Genomic DNA, 14,012 nt, shown 5'->3' with positions numbered 1-14,012 from the left:
GAGCGGATATTACTGGAGGAATAACTATTTTACCATACTTCACCCATACTAAAATGGAATAACCTTAAAGGTTTTTTACAATCTTAGCCAATTGAACTGCGGACATGTAATGCTGCACAGTCCTGATATACCTGGGGCAGATTTATAAGTAATAGAATATTTGTGGGAGCCATATCTGTAACATCATTCTAAGCTGCCGCACAGAGTTTAGACTCTTATACATCTTATTTTTTTAAGATTATGTAAGGGAACCTAGGACCTGGATGGAGGAAAGGGATATACAGTGTGAGCCCTAGCACTAGGCCCACCAAGACTGTCCCTGCATACTTGCTAGGCCTACCCTGGGTGACAACTGGGTGATGTTCCCTTCACTAGGTAAGTGAAATAGAACGAGACAAGACAGACAAACATAAAGAATTGTCAGGCAGATACAAGTCAACCCGGAGACAGCAGAACGGCAGAAGAACAGCAGGCAAAACGGAGGTCAGAAAGAGAGGCGTTCCAAGCAATCCAATCCAATATGAAATGCTAATCCAGGGCATGATTGGACCGGCCCCCTGACATCCAGACCACACAGAACACAGACTGGCAGGGAAGGGAGATATATGGAGAGGGCAATTGTCCATCACTTCTCTAGCCTAGATTAAACCATCTGCAGCTCAGACAGTGTAATTGAAGCTGTCCACTTCATCAGGTATTCCGGTTTTCCTTTTTAATGAATTGATGTCAGAAAAGGTATATTGATTTCTAATTTACTCAAGTAAAGTATAGTTAATTTACTATATTTAAAAATCTCAAGTCTTTCTGTATATATCAGCTGCTGTATGTGCCGCAGAAAGTGGTGTAGTCTGACCCACTTCTCTCTGCTGCTACCTCTGTCCATGACAGGAATTGTCCAAAGCAACGAAAGGTTTTCTATAGGGATTTCCTGCTGCTATGGACAGAGGTGGCAGCAGAGAACACTGTCAGACTGGAAAGAATACACCACTTTATGCAGGACATACAGCAGCTGATAAGTACTGGAATGCTTGATATTTTTTAATAGAAGTAAACTATAAATCTATATAACTTTTTGACACCAGTTTAGAGATGAGCGAACTTCGAGCATGCTTGAGTCGATCCAAACCCGAACTTTCGGCATTTGATTAGCGGTGGCTGCTGAACTTGGATAAAGCCCTAATGCTATGTGGAAAACATGGATATAGTCATTGGCTGTATCCATGTTTTCCAGGCAACCTTAGAGCTTTATCCAAGTTCAGCAGCCACAGCTAATCAAATACCAAATGTTCGGGTTCAGATCGACTCAAAACCGAACCCGGTTCGCTCATCTCTACACCAGTTGATTTGAAAGAAAACCATTTTTGCTGGCGCACCCCTTTAAGTGCGCATAGCCTTATACTGTTGTTTCCATAAAAAAAGATATATTGCACCGTAATTGTCAGGCAGGCTTACAAACACTGCTTTTCTTTGCTAGTAATAAACAGAATACATCATATCAGACTAAAAAGCTCCTTATAGTAGATTCATAAAAAATAGTAATCTTCTCCAGCAGTAATTTACTGAGCATTATAGGACTATGAACTGACTGAAATCGAGTGCTTCACAGGTCAATGACAGAGTTAAAAGATCATTCCCTATCAGGGCTTTTCTACTTCTGCGGTGAGGATGGGCTGGTTATACAATAACCAGAAACCTAGGGTCAAAAACACAAGAGGAATCAAAAAGATATTGCAATCGCAGATAAGGCGGGTTGTATGCCAAGGGCACTGGATATTCCTGCCTTGAAATATAAAACACTGAAGACAGCTTGCCAGTCTGCCATCTGCCAATGACTCTTAACCTACAAGGACTCATCACACTGTGAAGGTACATGTAATTCTTATACTTCTTCATGCTTAGCTAATGTCCTGTATATACAGTACATTTTTGTTTCTGAGAATGGTAACCAAATATAATCTGATGATAGCAGGGGTATAGCTATAGGGGTGCAGAGGTTGTATTCATAGCAAAAACATCAGAGTTTATTCTCTAAACTGCACTTGGAAAAGAAAGCACCGACTTTGCTTTTTATCTGTTTCTACGGCATACATCATGTATTACCATATGGATTCCGTAGCTCTTATCAAACAGGATCGGTCACAAGGGGTCGATTCCATTTGCTATTCACGTATATTATCCATGTGACTCATGTAATGTCTAGTATGGAAAAACAATCAACAGACCTTCTTACTGACTTCATTTCCATATAAAAGTGCCAGCTATTTTGTTTATTATTACACAAGAACACATATATGTATGAAACACATAAGAACGTTTGTAAGACTTCTGTGCAGTACCAATCTGGATACAAACCGTAAACGAGTATTTGCAGGTTGTCTGACAGCAAGGGCGGGCAGTTTCTCTGTTAGGATAACGATTAGAGGGTTTGACCTAGACCAGCGTATCTGTACATCAGTCCCTGCCCCTGTGTCCTACTCCAGATTACTGAGAGGTGCGTACCCCTGTGTAAATCTGTTGCATCTGAGGCTGCCATACCGGACGCTGAAGAAGTTGGATGCAGCCCTATGGCTGCCTGGAGAACATGGATACAGCCATAGGCCATAGGCAGTATACATGTTTTCCAGGCCTAGGGTTGCATCCAACTTCTTCAGCTACTGGTAATAAAATGCAGAGCGTTCGAGTTTGGACTAACCCTAGCATGCTCAAGATTTGCTCATCTTTAGCAAGTAGGATTGTTTACTACAAAAAGTCCAGGAGAACCCCCATATATTTTTTTTAGCATTAGTAATCAGCAGCCATTTTTACCTTAAAAGTGCAGTAAGCAAACGTGGTCCTGGCACATTAATAATATTTTTTACCAGTGCTTCCCTATGACCATAGATCCAGTGTGGTCTTCTACTTGGCTAGCCCAGTGCTTGCATATATTCACAAGGTGTCCCCTAACTAATTATTACAATGGGAAATTTTATTTCATTAAAGGGGTTACCCAGTGCTACAAAAACATGTCCGCTTTCTTCCAGAGACAGCACCACTCTTGTCTCCAGCTTGTGTGCAGGTTTTGTAACTCAGTCCCATTGAAGTTAATGGAGCTTCATTGCAAACCACACCTGAACTGGAGATAAAAGTGGTGCTGTCTCTGGAAGAAAGTGGCCATGTTTTTGTAGCGCTGAATAACCCCTTTAAGTGGGGCCACTCTTCTACACTCCAACACAAGTTCTGGGCATAGTATATACTATACTGTACTATAGTTGGAGTTTATATACTTAGACTTGGAAGTGTGTTGTATCACTGCTGAGAAAGGCTACAATAAGAGCCGAAACGTTGCACTGGTGTGAATAAAAGTGAAGTTTTCTTGGATGTGCTGTCTCCACATTGCTTCTTATAGTTGGAGGTGTAGCTCCCCAAAGTTTTATTTCATTAATTTACTAACTGTCTCTTAAAATTGTACACGCATGTATGCCAAGAATACGCTGAAAACTCCTGCATCCTAACTCCTATCATATAGGCCTTTTGTATTAGATAGAATTGCACAGATGAAGCCAATTACACTTGGAATAAATTATTGTCACTGCAATAAATTTACTTGAAAAAATATTTGTATCACATACACATACATATATATAGCTGAGCCACAATAAAAACTTTTTTCATCATAAAGAAAAAAGTTACTAATAAAAATACATAGGGCCGGTTCAGGGGCAGATTAACTTTACCATAGGCCCCGGGCTGTTCACCAAGCCTGGGCCCCCCCACCCCACTGTAACTATGGCAGCACTAGCCTGGCGTTCATAGTACAGGATAGATAATGTTATGATGTCCCGATTTGTGCAAAATTGCCATAAAAAACTGATTTTTTGCAAATCATGGCAGAACTGTAGCCAGGAGACAGTACACCACTGAAAGTATAAGTCTTTTTGGGTGGTCATGGGCCCCCCAGGAGCTCAGGGCCCCGGGCTGCCGCCTGAAACGCCCCTATTATAATCCACTACTGGGCCGGTTTATTCATATAGCCATAAAGTTAGATGGGATATACTGTAACTATTCCAGAGAGAAAGAAACTGCACCAGTTGTCACAGTGGTAGGCGCCGTATGATATATGCGGTGCATCTGGGTAGACATGTCAGACACTTTTGTTTTCCTTATGTCCACTTCTCATTATCTTAGGGCTTTATTAAATGGGCAGACGTTCATTTTGCTTACTAAATCTTCCCTAGAAAGTGTGATCTATTCAGAGTCACCCCAGATCCCCTGTAACCTATTAGATTGGACTGCTTGATACTCCTCACATTGATAGTAGACGTGGGAGTTTCCTGGGTGAAAGTCACGCTGTCCATTCACCTCGGGTCTGTTTACTCGGATAAGACGACAGAAGTGGAAAGAGAGAAGCTGAACAGTGTCACAGCATCTAACCTGGGGGACAAATACCCTGCGGAGAACCAGTAGGCAAGGACGGTGAGAGAGATAAGGGTGCAGAAACTGGATCTGACCTTAGATAAAGGAATAGATAGATAGATAGATAGATAGATAGATAGATAGATAGATAGATAGATAGATAGATAGTTTGTCTGTGTTTCATTGGTGGAGGGTCAAAAACCTTATGTATTTATATCTGGATGTCACCGGGGTTCTGTACACTTGACAAAGACCTCAGTGGAGGTCGAAACGTTGTATCTATGTGACTTGGACACCAATAAAGTTTTGGAATTATACCCGTGGATGCTGTTGGACTCTACAGTTAGATACATAGATAGATAGATATCATTTGAATGTTTTTCAATGTTGTACAAAGAGAAACTTTTTTTGAGCTGGGATGAACTGACTGCCTCCAACACACTTGTATCTATCTTCCAGACAATTGTGTGATAATATACAGTATGAATTTGTGCTAAGTATGGGTGTTCTGAAGTGCACACGTGTCTCTCCCTGGTCATATAACACTGTCAGTCTATCAGTGGCAAATATAACCTTTAGCTATGCTGTGACACACTATACTAGTAAACACGAGGAAGCAGAAAATGTATTGTACCCTGCAGGGCAATCACCCATATGATGCAAGCAGCTAGCGGTTACGATATAAAGCACTTGTGAGTACAGCAATAATGAATACCAGTATGATATATAGTACTTAGCTGGTTCCGACTTAACTACAGTCCTAACCCAGGTTCACTTATTGTAGATACTTAAAGAATATGTGTGCCTATAGCTGTAGGGTAGGGAATAATACATTCTCTTTGTATCATTATTCCTGTATACCACCTGCAATAAGACTGATGGGCTCAGCTATATCTGTCAGTCTCATACCCAGTGAATAGAGGTGCACTACTGCTCTATTCACACAGGTCACGGGGACTGATAAATGTTAGTAGGCCAACCCCTTTAAGATCATCCTGGATAGTAGAGAAGGGTTCCAAGTGAGCTGTAATGGGGGTTGTATTTGGTATCACAGTTCTTCCCCTTTCTGTTAAATACCTTTGATAGGAGACAATTCATAGACCTGTTGTTTTTAAAGTGTTGTTTATATATTGTTTTGCAGAATAAGCAGGAGTAACTGTAAGCATGGCGGATGCAAGCAGTGGGCAAAATCCAGTGACGGCTATAGATACTGAAATGCAGAAGAAACTGGAGCGAGCTCTTTATTTCTATCGTACTGGAGACTGTAAGTATAAGTGGGAACCAAATGACCCAGCAAACATTAAAGGGGTATTCCCATCTCAAGACCATATCCCCTATCCACAGGATAGGAGATAGCAGGGGTCTGACCGCTGCCATCCCCACCAATCTCGAGAACAGGAACAGAATTCTCCTAGAATAAACAGATTGCACCATGTGTCCATGGCCCATGCACTAATTACATTCTCTGTTGGGCTTGTGAACATTGCCAAACTCAAATGGAAATATCTCTTTAAGCGGAATGCAATAATTAAGTACTAGCCTTAAAGGTGTGTGAACAATGCAGGTACATAGTGTGTTTCCTTTGTCATTTCTGAAGGGGGCACCCGAGGGCCTCATAACCTGGGCACCCAGAGCTTTCATCCTTATATACCACTTTATACTTAAAGCTATGCTATGACAACTGCATATCTCTTTGCGTGGTTGTTGTAACTGGTTGGCAGACCCATTTAAGTGCCTTACAGCAATTGTATTTAGGCACTGTATTATTTAGGCACTGCATAGTAAATCATAAGGAATGGGCCATCAAAAGACAGAGGGCACTATACAACCTCGAAATAATATTGGAGAAACACAAAAACTGACATGAGGCTTAGGTTTAGTCATAGGATACGTAACTGTGTTGCCATCTTGACCGCTACTGGTGACTTCAAGTAAATTTTACTTAACATACATATGGGAGATGAAGAGTTAATAGCGGAGTTTCTTTGCAGAGTCTGTAATGTGTCTTATTTCATTTCACAGTAACAGTCTGGAACTATACTATCTTGGCCCTGTCCTTTCTTGGATTGTTTTTAGGATTATTCCTTCTCAGTAAGAATATCTTAAACAACAGGTAAGCTTCAACCTTCTTCCTTAATATCCTTAAAGGGGTACTCCAGCCTAGGGAGGGGGTGGATGAATCCGCAAGCAGCAGGGAACCGAGTCAAGTTTGAACTGGAGCAGTGGGGGATTGGGCGGGTGAGTATCCCTTTTTTAATTTTAGACTCATCTAACTTAGGAAAATAAATGAGCCATTTCTTGGGTAGTCCTCCTAAACTGAATACTGTATTCCCTAAACCTTGTCACTAGCAAAAAGTACTGTGTGATACGCAGTTTGATGCGAAGTGTGAACTAGGTCTTTTAGGCAGAGCATGGGTAAAGCTGGCACTGAAACTGTAGTGATCGGTGCCAGGCAGCATCTGCCAAGGCCCAGACCTGTAACAATGACTAGGGCCCATCCTCTATGTCTAGAGGAAAGAAGGTTTCACCATCACCACAAGCGGGGATTCTTTATAGTAACAGCATTATGGTCAGCATTTCCGCTGGCAGTGGTATGTATGGAGGGGGAAGGTCCTGTAAGTATTGAAAGAAAACCCTGACAATCATTTGTAGTTGAAAGGTGATTCAATTTATTCCATCAATGGTGCATTACAATGGTACTGGTACAATGTTGAGATGTTTGACTCGATGAACAAGTCTAAGAAGGGCTTCTTTTAAAAATATTAATATTAAAATTTCCAGGTAGATTTCTGGCGGTGGGGCATAGATCCCAGGATTAATTCTCATTGCCATATTTGGAATCAGAAAGAAATTCTTCCCCTGGTATGGGGCAATTGGCATCTGCCCCATAAGGAATGCCTTGTTCATCTGCACCGGGGTCCCCACCAACTCAGCTCTGCTACACCGGCGTCCCCGCCAACTCAGCTCTGCTACACCGGCGTCCCCGCCAACTCAGCTCTGCTACACCGGCGTCCCCGCCAACTCAGCTCTGCTACACCGGCGTCCCCGCCAACTCAGCTCTGCTACACCGGCGTCCCCGCCAACTCAGCTCTGCTACACCGGCGTCCCCGCCAACTCAGCTCTGCTACACCGGCGTCCCCGCCAACTCAGCTCTGCTACACCGGCGTCCCCGCCAACTCAGCTCTGCTACACCGGCATCCCCAACTCAGCTCTGCTACACCGGCGTCCCCAACTCAGCTCTGCTACACCGGCATCCCCAACTCAGCTCTGCTACACCGGCGTCCCCGCCAACTCAGCTCTGCTACACCGGCGTCCCCAACTCAGCTCTGCTACACCGGCATCCCCGCCAACTCAGCTCTGCTACACCGTCACCGCCAACGCAGCTCTGCTACGACGTCACTGCCAACGCAGCTCTGCTACACCGTCACTTCCAACTCAGCTTTGCTACACTGACACCGCCAACTCAGCTCTGCTACACCGACACCGCCAACTCAGCTCTGCTACACCGTCACCGCCAACGCAGCTCTGCTACGACGTCACCGCCAATGCAGCTCTGCTACACAGTCACTTCCAACTCAGCTTTGCTACACCGACACAGCCATCTCAGCTCTGCTACACTGTCATCATCTCCTTCATTGTCTCAGCTCTGCTGCTTCACCATCATCAGGCAGAAGCATTGCATGATGGGAAATGTAGTTTCCTATCTTGGATATAGACCATGTTTTAGAAAAAGTTGTAACTCAGGAACGGCAGTGGCTGGAAAGATGGGAGACGTCTCAAAATACTCAGGGGGACTTGGTGAGTAAGGCCAGCTAGGTTTGGGAGCATTTCATTTTTTAGCTCTTGGGGGGAATACCCCTTTAAGTATATTGGACTTCATGCCATACGTTTATTACATATTAGTCATCCTGGTATTTATGCTTCCAACCCATAATCTACTCTATTGCTCTGCTCAGATTGCTCACTCATTTTTATTTCACTCTTTTACAGGAAAAGGAAAATGATTGCAATGTACCAGATGGCTGGTAACAAAGAAGAGGAGTCTGACGTCAAACATGCTGTGTTGGTGCTGGAAAAAGAGAACCTACAAGAAGGTGTCACACTCAAGAAGGAGCCACAGCCGGGTGACATTACAGTGCAATGGAAGGATGGGCAAGTCACGTCTCTCTACCCAGATGTACCAGAGGCGGATGTATAAACTATGAGACATACTTCTTTTATTCCCATTAAAGAGCACCATAATAATCCTATCCAATACCTCCGAAAAGTGGTGATGATATTGTGCTCTGTGGGATAAAAAATATTCCTATTATAGTATTGTTCAAGTTGGGACTTGCATATCATAGGAGTGACTCAATGTCACGCTGTGCTACCGGATACACAATGTTTTCAGTATGGGTCACTTCTTGTTATTAGATTGAAGGTACCATAGATCTGATTTTCTTATATTTATTTCAGTGTGGGCTTGTATTAGGCTACAAACTGCTCAATGTTACTTCCTCTATTGGGTTACAGCAATTGGTAGGAGGAATTCTCCCTATATATACATAGTAAAAAAAAAGGAAAACTTAGTACTCCAGTAAGGGTCCAAATGTGAAAAGGTGCTTTATTCACCTATTCTGAACATGGCTGAATGAAGCACCTTTTCACATCTTGAATCTGATATGGCTGCTAAGGTTTCCTTCTTTTTCTTGTGTTGCCTGGAACCCTGATGCAGACCCTGACCGCTGGCACCGTACACCTGCTGTTCTTCTGAATGCTGCTCTTCTGGACTTCTTTTTTATACAATTGTATAAAGGTCACATGTAAAAAGGGTATGTTTAGAGATGAGAACATCAAGTCTTATTGATCAGCATTTGATGCGGCCTATGGCTGTATCCATGTTTTCCGGGATTCCCAAGGGCTGCATCCCACTTCTTCAGCCACCGGTATTTTAATGCCGAACGATCGAACTTAAGCATGCTCGTTTTGCACTCATCTCTACATATAAGGCTGGGTTCACATCACCCTTTTGCCATACAGTTGTTGCAAAAAAAAAAAAAAAAAAAAAAAAAAGGTGGTTGAAAAATTTATTCACATGTAGGCTTATTCAAGTACTTATTCGTCGACCATTGAAAGCAATGGAACTTAGGAACCACTGATCAAAAGGCATGGTTTTCTTCGCTTTTCAGGAGCCCAAAAATGGTAGAGAAATGTAACACAGCAAAATTGTAAGCAAGTAGACAAATGTGGTACAGTTAGCTTCATAAGACGTATCAGCCTGCTTCAGGGGCGGATTAACTTCACCATGGGCCCTGGGCTGTTCACCAGGCCTGCCCCCCCCCCCCAAACCCACTCTAACTATGGCAGCACTAGTGTGGTCTTCATAGTACAGGATAGATAATGTCATGATGCCCTGATTTGTGCAAAATTGAAGTAAAAAAGCAGCGATTGTTTGCAAATCATGGCAAAATTGTAGCCAGGAGACAGTATACCACTGAAAGTATAAGTCTGTTTGGGTGGCCATGGGCCCCCCAGGAGCTCATGTCTTTTGTTGCAAAAATATATACTACTGACAGGCATAAATGTGAATCCAGCCTAACATACATGTCGATGCAGCCTTCTCGTTAAATTCAACAATGCATCTAAGTGGACCTGTGGCCTTATCAAAAAAAAAAAACTACCGTCATTATGCATGTGGAGCCACTACCCTACAGATTCAGGCACCTTATCCTTTCTTTCTAGACCAATCTCTTCCATAATTGGTGCCGATTGAATCTGATTAGCCCCACATGGAACTAGAGGCCCTGTGATAATTTTATCATGTTGCTGCTTTTTTGTTTATTGGCTTCTACAGTCTGTTTAGAAATACAGTTTAGAGTGTAACTATTCATATGATCAACTTTGTTATGAAGAATAAACATACATCGTCCCATGCTGTCTGTATTAAATCTGATTTGTATATGTTCTCGACGTTTTGAAAAAGTAGTAACTTTGGTAACATGACTGCATGGTTCGATTTCTCTAACTAGAGAATCCCTCAGTGAGCCCAGGTTTTGACAGAGTAATGGGCACCGATGTTCCATCAGAGAAACCTGTGTGAAGCTAACTTCAAAGGGGCACTGTCATTACCAATAAATAGTGTTAAATGAGCAGGGGAGGTAATATACTACATCAGACGTGTCAAACTCAGGCCCTCCAGCTGTTTTAAAACTATAATTCCCATCATACCTGGATGGCCAAAGCTAAAGCTTCATCTGTCTAGACATGATGGGACTTGTAGTTTTGCAACAGCTGGAGGGCCTGAGTTTGACTTCCCTGTACTACATCTTACATCATTTATTTTTTCCCATTTTCTATACAATGCTATTCAATTGCTCACTAGGTGTCTCACTTACTGGAAAACTGCAGTTGAGGTTCCATCACTAAGGCCATTTGGTCTTTAGTAATAACAAAAAAAGAGACCAAATACAGGAAGTGATGTTGGTTGGCCCATTGAAGATGAATGCTGATTGGCCAGCAACTGTGCACTGCTGGAGCTGAGCAAAATAACTGATATAAAGGCCCGCCCACCGGCTCAGAGTACAATCCAGAAACATAATAAAGTGCACTTACCTCCATGACTCCTGTGGCACTACCAGAATCTTACTGATCCTTCCAGCTGTGCAGCCGTTTCCGGGACTTGGTGTTGTGACTTTTCAGACCCGCTCAGCCAATGTCTCGCCTAGTCGCTGATTGGCTGGGTGGGCTTTCAACTTCACAGCACCAGGACCCAGAAGTGGTCGAACAGCAGGGCGGATCAATAAGATACCGGCGGTGCCAAGCTAGCCAGGGAGTGCACTTTATTATTTTCAAATGACCTATCCCCAGGCATATATTAAAAATGGCTCCTGTTCGGAGTGCTCTAGGAGACTACTTAGAGGGAAACCTACTTACTTTATACTTATTGCTTATTTCTTTGGACTCTGTTTGCTGGCTCTCCCCAGGTTTCATGTTTCCTACTTTCTTCCTGTTCCGTTCTCCCTTCATGTTTTTCTACTGGTTATAAAATTTAAAAAACCTGTTATAAAAACATTGACAAAAAAATTAAATGGGTTTTATACAAACAAAAAGAACAAAATAGATGCTTATATACCTTTGATAACCGTCAAAAAAAAACAACTGCTCGTTTTTTGCGGAAAAGTATTTTTTCCACACAAACGGGACTTATAAAAAATTATTGCACAATTTTGCCACTCTGCGCTGCACTATGTATCAAAATTACTTGAAACATAAAAAATGGCAGGTGCCCCACCTCTCCTTTTTTAGCCTTTTATTCATTATTTTTTAAACAGTCGTTGACAATAACACAAGGAAAATTGTGCGCTCATTGGGAGGAATGTATCACTCATATTTTACATAAAAAGTATCTATTATTAAAAAAAAAAAACAGCTTCAAAATCTATTAGGCACATCATTTTAAAAAAGTTGCACGCAAATTTCACTTCATAAACACTGTGTAACAGGAAAATAAGTGCAAACAGAGACTATGAGCTAATAAAATGCACAGAAGCAATAATAAATTACCCTCATAGAATTCTCTAGTTCTTAACCAGCAGATTTTGTACATCTATTATACGTACCTATCATTTTTCTTGATAAAACTAAAATTGGGTTTTGTAACAATACGTTTTATTCTTTTGGGTACAGATTATATACAGTAGTGAGAAAGGGCGGGGCAGTGCTCCTAGCGGTCTTACTGGACCGAAGAGTAAATGACTAATTGCATTGGAACCGCACAGAGGATGAAGGTAAAAGACCAATAGGGAACTATCAGCAGGTTAGGTTTGTCTAACCCAGGGGTAGGGAACCTTGACTCTCCCGCTGTTGAAAAAGGAGCAGGACATCATCATAAACCAGCAGGAAATATCAGTGGAGTTTCCTGTATACCTCCCCTCCCCCATAAGAAGAGAATATTGAGCTTGAACAACAACTGCAAAGCTGTATCTGGAGTCACCCACTGTTGTTATTAGAACCTTGTATGGTGCTATTATTTGTACACTGTATAAGCACTGTATGGCAGTATTACTGACACCAATGGCATTTGTAAAAATTGCACAGCTTAGACTTGTGCCCTAGATCTTCTATATTAGCAATGTTTGAATGCTGCAGGTCCAAGGGACCAGAATGACTAAAATACAGTCCATGGAACTGAACTTTGCCTGGACTTTGATAAAAAAAAAAACCAAAAAACAGTATTTACATTTGGAGGATACACCAGATCAGACGACTTTTCTTGATGGATTCTGGAAAGGTGCTGTGTATAACAGAAGCTGGCAACCGAGCAAGTGTCAGTTGTCAGCAGGAGGCAGCGAGTACATTCCATCTGCTCATCACAGTTCTGAACCAAACATAACTCTCTGATAACATAGTGCGGAATGAATGGTTGGCAACAAGAGTAGTCTGAACATCTGGGTAACACATCATCATCAAGACTTGAGAATTCAGTGTAGACGTACAAAAGCTTTGACGTATAATTCAATTTGCTTTACACTCTGTTCTTCCCAGATATGGGACTATATAACAAATATCAGCATGCAGAATTCATGCTTCAGGAAAATGCCGACCTTCCTCTCCAACCTTTGGTATTTCAAGTAAATGTTTCAGCTGTTGTATATAAAAGTATTTGTCATTGGAGTGTAAAGAAATTCTCCAACCCAATACTGTTCTTTTAAAATCTGACTCCAGACTTTGCTATTCCTCCCATCAAATATACTTGAACCCCTGATTGAAAACTGAATAATGTAGACTTGAACAGAGACATTGGGTCTGATTTACTAAGGTGTATCAGGTAGGGTTTTGTCCATTTTCCCTGTCAGTTTAGTGTTTTAACATATTTACAAAAAATTTTCCAAAAGCTTGACAAACCTGCCATTTTTGTCAAAAAACCTGCCAAGTGGGCATGTCATGGGTGTGTCCTTCAAACCAGCCACAACCGAAACAGGCCACTTCTATTGTGGCGGGATGGTCTGGTTTTAGTTTTATCCTGGGAAAAAACTTCCAGATGTACTATGGGCATGCGCCACATTAATCAATTTGACACAAAAAAACCCAGACACAAGCAACAGAATAACAACTTAAAATTGACGCGTTGTTAGTAAATGAGGCCCATTGAGTTTTAGTACCCCAAGTTTTATTACCTCTTCTTTGCACTCATCTAATGGTCAATTTGGCCTATAGCTAAAGAATTGGGACATAGTGGTTGCTAAGGATTGCTTTATGATGATGTATCCCTAGCAACCAGTCTGTCCTAAATGACAATTGCTGAACTTAAAGAGGACCAATCACCTAAAAATCACTGTCCCTATTATCAAAGGAAATCTCTCCCTAAGTCTATCTATGAAGATACAGACTGCCTGTGCAGTCTGTATCTTATCCCTTTACCCAATTCTCTTGATAGCTGAACGAAGGCCGGGCGCCGCCATCTTGATGACGTCACTTTGCGTTTCACCGCTGGAACGCAAGTGATGTATTCAAGATGGCGTCGCCCGGCCTTCCAGCACCGAACAAGAGCATCAGGTAAAGTATAAGCTACAGACTGTGAAGGCAGTCTATTTATGAAGATACAGATTGCCTTTGCAGTCTGTATCTTATACTTTACC

At 42.0% G+C, this 14,012-nt stretch overlaps 1 protein-coding gene across 2 annotated transcripts; it reads left to right on the top strand.

Annotated features, from left to right (window-relative positions):
* The first annotated feature begins 1,759 nt into the window (after positions 1 to 1,759).
* SLC51B (SLC51 subunit beta) lies at positions 1,760 to 10,307 on the top strand. 2 transcript variants are annotated; one of them, XM_069985512.1, is made up of 4 exons: positions 1,760 to 1,866; positions 5,534 to 5,656; positions 6,415 to 6,505; positions 8,383 to 10,307. In XM_069985512.1, exons 2-4 carry the CDS (start codon positions 5,557 to 5,559, stop codon positions 8,588 to 8,590), a joined length of 399 nt encoding a protein of 132 aa, XP_069841613.1. In that variant the 5' UTR covers positions 1,760 to 1,866; positions 5,534 to 5,556; the 3' UTR covers positions 8,591 to 10,307. The 2 variants fall into 2 exon arrangements, with proteins under 2 accessions (XP_069841613.1, XP_069841620.1); XM_069985519.1 differs by lacking the exon at positions 1,760 to 1,866 and adding an exon at positions 4,371 to 4,452.
* The last annotated feature ends 3,705 nt before the right edge of the window (positions 10,308 to 14,012 follow it).

The sequence above is a fragment of the Dendropsophus ebraccatus genome, chromosome 1 (assembly GCF_027789765.1).
Source record: "Dendropsophus ebraccatus isolate aDenEbr1 chromosome 1, aDenEbr1.pat, whole genome shotgun sequence".
In the NCBI taxonomy this organism is placed as follows: Eukaryota; Metazoa; Chordata; class Amphibia; order Anura; family Hylidae; genus Dendropsophus; species Dendropsophus ebraccatus.
This window is presented reverse-complemented; position numbering and strand designations above follow the sequence as displayed.